At 40.6% G+C, this 8,584-nt stretch overlaps 1 protein-coding gene across 1 annotated transcript in view; it reads right to left on the bottom strand.

Moving 5' to 3' along the window:
* Positions 1 to 8,584, bottom strand: part of LOC107099713 (integrin alpha-11-like) — a 37,350-nt gene that overhangs the window by 15,823 nt on the left and 12,943 nt on the right. The window contains exons 9-17 of the mRNA XM_015397956.1: positions 8,539 to 8,576; positions 8,073 to 8,212; positions 7,883 to 7,993; positions 5,784 to 5,866; positions 5,498 to 5,702; positions 3,500 to 3,598; positions 3,044 to 3,120; positions 883 to 966; positions 504 to 600 (exon numbers count right to left, since the gene is read on the bottom strand). Coding sequence (XP_015253442.1) covers positions 504 to 600; positions 883 to 966; positions 3,044 to 3,120; positions 3,500 to 3,598; positions 5,498 to 5,702; positions 5,784 to 5,866; positions 7,883 to 7,993; positions 8,073 to 8,212; positions 8,539 to 8,576 — 934 coding nt within the window. The remainder of the gene's footprint in view (positions 1 to 503; positions 601 to 882; positions 967 to 3,043; positions 3,121 to 3,499; positions 3,599 to 5,497; positions 5,703 to 5,783; positions 5,867 to 7,882; positions 7,994 to 8,072; positions 8,213 to 8,538; positions 8,577 to 8,584) is intronic.

Here is an 8,584-nt window from a genome sequence, read left to right as displayed (position 1 = left end):
TATATATATATATATATATATATATATATATATATACATAAATAAAAACTGAGAATGTTAGAACTGTAAATTATAGTCATATGTTTATATTACTGTTTTTATATATATATTTTTTTTATACTATTTTGTCCAGAGAGCTGTTCTAAATGAAATTAATTTTTGTTTTACACTTGTGTAAATAAAATGACAAATAAATCTGTCTAAGTCTTATGATGAAAGACGGTTGGTTAGTGGAAAGAAGGGAACTCGGTCCTTGGCAACAGCAAAAGAAGATAGCTTGAACGATGGGAGTTTTCAGAACATTCCATGCTTTGTTGCTTTCATTTTAATGTGGTTTTAATATTCCCAGTGATTTGTGTTTGAAACATTAAACATCCTGCTCTGATCAATGAAAGCAATCAAAACCCTCACATGATATGGCAGTAAGTACGAGAGCCTTAAAAATGATGACCTGGCCTGCTCTCATTTCTTTGTTTATTTAACAGTGTGTTACTTTAACTTGCATTGAAGGTGAGGTTAAAGGAAGGAAAGGCTGTATCTGGTTCTTCATCGTATGAGGAGAAGCCATCTCTGATCTCAAAACGATGAGGATTGGGGTCTCTGTCAGGTTAAAAGAAAAACAACCGTTGGTTAAAGATCAAACACAATAACAAGGACAGAAGCACAGACTGGAGTCCAGAAGAGTCCAGCATCACTGAGATCTAAAGCTCCAGAACCTTTTCTGAGAGCTTTTAAATTAACTTTTCAAAAATGTCCCTTCTCATAAAAATACAGTTTGAATTAATTTCTCGTTTAGCATTTCAATGTAACTCAGTTAAGACACCGGCGAACCTTTAGTTCAGGGTCGCCCCTAAATGACAAAGATCTTTTAGTCTCACCCACCTGGTGAACAGAAGGTCGGCTTGGTATTTCAAAGGGAGGAAGATGTTGTTGGTGTTGTCACCTGGGTTTCCATCCTCCCCCTCACTAACACACAGAAGAACACATTTAATAAACACCTAAGATGAGTTAGTTCTTTTTCAAACTAAGAACATCCTTGAAAAAGATATACATATATTTGTATATATTCATATATATATATATATAAACACCTCTCCTACCAACCCTTATACTGATGGGGTGGGTGGCTTCTTCATCTCCACTCCAGGTCCTCTACCGGAGGCCTTGGAGTTCCAGGTTTTTCTCAGTATCTTAACCGTCCCTAGAACTGCGCTCTTCTGGACTTAGATGTCTGATGTTTCTCCAGGTATCTGCTGAAGCCACTTTTCCAGTGTGAGTGTTACTGCCCCCAGTGCTCCAGTGACCACAGTTGGACTGCAGTTGACTTCACCTTCCAGGCTCTCTCTAGTTCTTCCCTGAGCCCCTGCCGTTTCTCCAGTTTCAGCCCGTCTTTCTCTAGCCGTTGGTAGGATTTGGTCATATCGGCCATTTCAGCGTTCTGTCAGTGGTCCTTCCCATGCAGGAGTTTTTCCTCCCATGATGCTTCCTCCAGTGTCTTTATTTCCAGCTTCCACTGTCTGAGACATTCACTCACATTCCATTGGGGCGATCTTACTGATGTATTCTTGGAGCTATTTTATCTGTTGTGTTTTATCTTTAGTGGTGTCTCTGATGCTCAGTAGGCCTCTGCTTCCTTCTCTGCTTAGTGTATAGTCTGTGGGAACTGGTTTTGGGATGGAATCCAACATGGATGATGAGTAGCTTTCCTGATTCAACATCAGTAGCTTGAATTTTCATCCTCAAGCCTACTTCGTATCTCAGCACGGTATCTAATTACTAGCAAGGCACAGCTGTTGATTGCCTGGACCTTGACCTCACCATTGAGCTCTTCTCATGTATTTGGCTGTTGCTGCTTTCCTTGTGGCCTCTTTGTGGATGCCATTTGCCCATGATATTCCAAGGTATTTGTGACTCTCTATTGTCCTTTTTGGTGGTGAGATCCTCTCTGTGTGGATTACCTTCCCTCTCCTTGTCACCATCCGGCCACATTTATCCAGCCCGAATGACATGCTAATGTCTCTGCTGTAGGTCCTGGTGGTGTAGATCAGCGTGCCAATGTCTGGTTCACTCTTAGCATACAGCTGAATGTCATCCATGTACAGGAGGTGTTCAAATGGCTTGCAATCATATTTAGCGCTCTGTTCATATTACCCAGGAGATCATCTGCTTCACTTTATTTAGATTTACTAGCCTGTATCTTGGTTGACAGGATCTCATCTGAGCCATGATCTTATTTCTTAGGTCAGTGGTTCTCATTCAGTCTGTCTTGCATCATTTCGGCTTGGTGCCCAATATCAGGGAGGTTGATGGTGGCGCCCCCATATGGCGTTGTGGATTGGTTCTCCATTGACATAGTTTGCATTTGTTGGAAGCTCTGGCACGTAAACTGTGGAAGCAATGTTCAAACTTTGACCTACTCCGCTTTTAGCCCAGACTGTGGGTATCAAAGTTTCCATAGTTCCCGCAGTCTTTTCATATAGTCCCGTTGGTCAGGGCTGCAAGTTTAGTCTCTCTCTCTCTCTCTCACTCCCTCCCTCCATTTAGTTACAAAGGTGAATGTAGTTACTGTCTGTCTGAGGATGAATGAGGAATACATACAGGGCTCCAACATGGTCTCCAGATTACGGAAACAAACCACGATAAAGCCCCGACCACCCTCTAACTACCTACACTAAACTCTAGTTCCGTCTATCTCTATCAGACTGGAGCTGTTCATTTTCAATAACGAGAGTCAAAAACAGCTATAACAAATTATAGGGATTCCTTTGGTGGGAATTGAGGCTTTTTATCCGTTTCTGTTTGCATGATTTCTAAACTAAAACAAGGCTTTGTTGGGCTGCTGTATAAAACCTGGAACCCAACACTATTTCTGACATTTTGAATTGAAGAAGCTTTCTGGATGGGAAGAGAAATGTCTTCAAACTTCAAAGTCCAGTGGATTGTTTTTTAACTTTTTTGGAATGGATCCAGTTATCTAATTTAAATTCAAACATCTTTTAACAACAATACACCATCAGCATGTGACCAGTAGCACTTCTCTTACCTAGTGGCGGCCATGTTGACTTGAACATAATCCAGAAAGATTGACCGGCTGAACTCCAACTCCAGATGAAAAGTAACCTAAAGTGGAGCAGAGCTAGTGGTTTAGAGCTGTTCCCAGCACGCCCTCCCCCATCGTCCCATCTCCATCACAGAGGAGAGGCGGTCGATGGGATTAGGGGCTTTGGTTGATTCATTTGCTGCATTAAATGGTGGCAGAAAGATGGTATAAGATTGAACTCTGATCCTTTTAAACACTGATTAAATATCTGCTGATCTTCTGATTTCACTTCATCTTGAACACTAAAAGATGCAAAACGGAACACCTTAAAAAGCTTTGATAAAAAAGATAAACATAATATTTGGCACCTAGAATCAAAGCGACAGGATGAGAAGTGGTTTGTATTATAGAGGCTAATTGTGAATATAAAACAGAGTAGAACTGCTATATTTCCCCCACCTGGGACAGTGACTTCATGAACGGTGCACTAATGCTGCAGCTTCTCTGGGAGGTCGTTCTGTACTCAGTAGGACATTCGATCTGGATATCCGATTGGTCCTGTCGGCCACTTTAGATTAGTTACAATACAAAGAACAAACCTGTGCCACTTTACACACACATACATTAAAAGAAGAAAAATAAATAAATACGAAAATAAATAAATAATAATTATATATATATATATATATATATATATATAAACAATATCATCCACATGAACAAGGAACAAGGAGTCAATCCTTTCACATCCACCTCACCCCTTATCCATCAGAGGAGGAGAACAGAACCAAGCAAACATAAATAGTGCTATTAAAGGAAAAAAATACTAAAATCCAAGTGACCAAGCAGAAAAGACTCGAGGGGACCCCACAGTGCTGAAAATGTGTCTGATCTGTGATTGAGATCGTGGGTCAGCTTTTACAAAGGAAGGATAACAGATATCTGTGTGAGCTACATATTTACCTCGGGAGCAGAAGGAGACGTCCATTGGAACAAAATACATTTCTTGGCAAAAAGTTGAAGAATTGTAAACAAGGATTTAGAATGTGCACCCAGATGATTAGGGGAAACATTTCAAAGATAAAACACAGGAGACAAAAAGAAGCGTACCACCAAAAACCTTTTTAATCACCAAATGAACGTCCCTCCAGTAGGACCTTTATAAATCACATAACCTAAATAGATGGAAAAAAGTACCTCTATGCCTGAAACATTTGCAACATAGATTTGAACGGTCTGGGAACATTCTCTGAAGACGAACAGGGGTATAGTAGGACCTATAGAAAAGTTTGAAAGTCAGTTCTTGTATAGAAATAGAAGTGCAGCGAGGGAAGGTTCCATTGCAGATCTTAAGCCAATCAGAAGGACTGAATTGCATCTCTAGATCACGCTCCCAGAGCCACTTGACAGAGTCAAAGCTTGATGGTACAGGGCTGAGTAAGAGTTCATAGAATTTAGAAATCAGACCCTTTGGAGAGTTGGTTGAATCCAGAACATTTTCTAAGTCCGTCAGTTCCCTACGGAATGGATTAGACCGAAATAATGAATCCATAAATTGCAGAATTTGAAGATATTTATAAAAAATTTTCTGAGGAATGTCAACATATTCTCATTATCAGTTCGTATGAAATCGTACGAAAAGTTATGCACACTATTTCGTACGTTTTGGACGTTTTTCCTCAAAAAGCCACATCAGTGCGCATGCGCTGGCAGACCCGCGGACGGACATAAAACTGGGAAAAACAGTGCAATCATCACTTATTCATGTCTGTAACTACGTTGCTTGCTGTTTTATATCTTAGGGTTAGGGTCAGGGTTAGGGCTAATTGTAATTTATATTCTATGTTCTTGAATGGTGCATAAGATGCGCATACGACAAAAAAAGCGTCCAAAACATACGAAATTACGGTGCATAACTTTTCGTACGATTTCATACGAACTCATAATGAGAATACACTGGGAATGTTGCTCTTGTCCCTAATTTGATTAAATGATTTAATAGCATCGGAAACCAACAGATCAGAGAAATCTTTCAGACCAGAATGAGACCAATTCAGTAGACCAGTTCTTCTAATAGAGGTTGGTACTGTAGGTCCAGATTTAAGGTCAGGGTGGATCTAATTGAGATAGAGGGGGGAATATTCAAGTATTTCTTTATGTCTTGCCAAGCTAACAAAGTTCTATAAACTACCATGTTTTCCTTCAATGAATCCAATTGATCTATGTTATTGAAATAAAGGGAGAGAACTTAACCTTCTCTTCTAAGAAGAGAGGGACACAACCTAGAAAAGATAATGGATGTCTATTCTATTATCATTTCTCTATCTGTAGAATGGGTCTGTTTTATGTGTTGTCTTCTCAGTTCATAGGGGCCCCCGCCTATCTTTGCCAAGGGCCCCACATTGGAAATCTGGAAAATCTCCAGAAATGACGGCTCACGGTTATTTATTGTTTTACCTTGATCAAGATGTTGGAGAAGAGCAGGTTTGGTGTGGTGGAGATGTTGAGTGTCGTTCTGTATGCGTTCTCTCCCGAGTTCTCTAACTGACCGATCACAGTCATTTTCCTGCGTCCACTCTCCACCACAGACACTTTCTCTTCATGTCCCCTCGTAGGGCTGCAGAGGGAGTAGGCCGCATGTTTCCTGCTGCTGCAGAACTGTCTTCAAGTGAAACAAAAACATTTTATTCTGTAACAGATCCAAGAGTGTGTTTGAATTTGGAAAACAGGCTCAGCTTCTCACAGAAGAGTCAAAAGGTCCGTTTGGCTGTGGAGGATGAGGTCGGGGGTGCAGTCCTCCTCCTCACATCCATTCCAGAATGGAAGCTGCCGGGACAATAACCGTATTAAATCAGAAAAAACACCAAAACGCATGAAAACATCTGAGTAACAAGGCTAAAGGACTAAAAATATCAAAAAACAACTGGATGAACAAATCAGATGATGAATTAAATGTGCTTCAAAAAAGTTCAAAAACTGGACTTTGTTGCCAAGTTTGAAGACGTTTTGCTTGCCATCCCAGAAGCTTTTCAATTCAAAACCTCAGCTCTGATGCTGGGGTAACAGCTGATAAATCACCATACTCCTCTAGAACCTCTGGAGATGATTTGACAAAGAGGAATTTTTCATAAAGTGAAGAAAATTAGCGACAACTGTGAAGCATCCTCTTCATCAGACTGTGATACAACAACAGAGTGTCTTCAGTCAGAGGCTTCTCTCGCATGCCCACGATGCCTACAGCATCAACACCTAATACACCTAAAAAAGTAACTTATGAGTTACTGTAACATTTAATTTTCACTTTGTTATTAATAAAGTATTTTTAAAATGAATGATTTGCATCATCATCCGATTTTGTCTATTGAATCGTGAGTCGCGATCGGCATCAGTTTTTTATTTATTGCTGCTTGTGGCTCATTAACTACCTCCTAGTGACTTCTGAGCCCAAAATGTTTATGAAACAAACACATAAAAGAAAAACATTATTTTCTCATATTTTATGGTTGGTTTGAATCTAAAAAACTCGAATGATTCATGGATTCCTCATAAACCCAACAGTTTGCATGGAGTCATTGAAATGGAGAATGATAGACCGTGATTGGATGATGCCTCATTTATATTTAATTATAAACTTTGATTAGGCCTCATCAGAAACTTTGCTTTATTTATCTGTTTCACACCTTGCAGTGACCTGCTGATTTGTTCTGGATCATATGCTGCTGTTTAAAGTCTACGTCGTTAATTGGTAGCTGGATAGGATTCCATAAATTTTGAGAGGCTATGCCAAAAAAGAATTTCAATCTGAAAAACTCACAGGGAGAGAAAAGACAATTAGAAGAAATGTATTGATACAATTACTTTTTGTGCTCAGACCTCAGCAGGAAACATAGTGCTGAATTTTGATAGATATGCATGAACAGGAGTAAAGAATAGGGCTGTCCCCCCCCCCAGGCCTGAAACTGGTGGTGGAGTGGAGATAGATGGAGTTGGTCAGTCTGTAGACTGCTGGTTGGAGAGACGGTCTGCTGAGCTTTATGGGGAGATCCGGTGGACTGCGTGAGCTGATAGTAGAGCTTCACTCAGGAACCTGGAAGATGGAAGTCCAGTTGGATAACACAGGTTGAGAGAACCTCTCCATGATGAGCAAGCATGAAGTGACAGTGGAGAGGAAAAACTCCCCGTTGGGAAGAAACCTCTGGCAGAACCAGGATCAACATGGCGGTCTTCTGCTGGACCGCTTTAGATGAGACAGGGAACGCAGTAAGAGTCCAGGAGGAATGACGCTCTGATGAAGCTTTAGCTCTGATGGTGAAGGAGGGGCTGGAGGGGGGTTAAAACGGTTAAAACGGTGTCATCTGAATGAAGTCACAGCGCATCCGCCGCCTGCGCACAGGAGCAGACAGGTGCGTATCGGAGGCCTTTTAAGATGAGCTTTGGATGCTGATTGGTTTTCGTGGAGGCGTGGTTCAAAGCTGATTGGCTGTGTCGCAAGTGGATGAAGGTGAGTACGGTAATCAGATTATTCAGTTGAACTATTTACTAGGCTCCATAAAACATGGATGAAATGTGGGAACGAACTATAGTTTTGCTATTCGATTACTGAACTTGAATCGGATAAAAGTAAAACTGCTTGACTTAGTGAGTTCTGGACAGATAATATTTAAAGAGAATATTTTTATCTCAGACTTTTAGGCTGAATTTTTGCTTTGAGTTTTTCTTTTGGAAAATGTGATATTTTACAGTCTGTATGCAAAAAACAATGTTTGATAAAAAAAGAAAATAACAGAGCGTCTAAGATACTGCTTCATGAAGCAAACACAGATATGTTTCCGGGACATTTACCTCTGTTCTAAAGGTGGTCGGCCATTCTGGGTCCAACACCGGCCCCTTGTCCTGGTTCTGAAGTCCTGCTTCCATAACAACCACAATGGGCCGCCTGTAATCCGCTCTGTCCTGTTTATATGAGATTTACTTTTAAGAATCAAACTGAAGAAAAGAAATAACTATCGTTTCTGGAGAGATTTTTCCAGACCTGCACAGAAAAGCCGAGTCGTTCGCATTTCTGACTCCCAGTCCGTAAAGAAAGGGTTCTGGGCTGCAGTCGGTGGGATTCATCCAGGACTGCCCAGGGGGGGAACCGTCGGTCATCAAACACCAGGCTGTACCAAACAGCTTAGGAAAAAGGAGACAAAGATAGGTCAGGAGTTACTAATTATCACCAATCAGTTCATATCAGGATCTATAGTTAGATCTAAAGTTACAGCTATAAACTCATTGACTATTATGCTGAAGTAGAGGATTCATTCCATTGTTTTTAACCAGTCCTAAAAAGTTAAAATCTATCCACTGGACTCTGTTTCCAAGTTTTAAGACGTTTCTTTTCCATTTAGGAAGCTTTTTCAATTCAAAATGTCAGAAATAGCATTTAGTTCCAGGTTTTATCCAGCAGCCCAACAAAGCCTTGTTTTTGTTTAGAAAACATGCAAATAGAAACGGACGAATAGGGTCCATCCCTTTGGAATGGGGGTCGTTTGGCCTGAAGAC

This window comes from Cyprinodon variegatus, unplaced genomic scaffold (genome assembly GCF_000732505.1).
Source record: "Cyprinodon variegatus isolate N-32 unplaced genomic scaffold, C_variegatus-1.0 Scaffold899, whole genome shotgun sequence".
NCBI lineage: Eukaryota > Metazoa > Chordata > Actinopteri > Cyprinodontiformes > Cyprinodontidae > Cyprinodon > Cyprinodon variegatus.
Note: the sequence above shows the minus strand (reverse complement) of the source record. Positions and strands in the feature narration are given on the sequence as shown.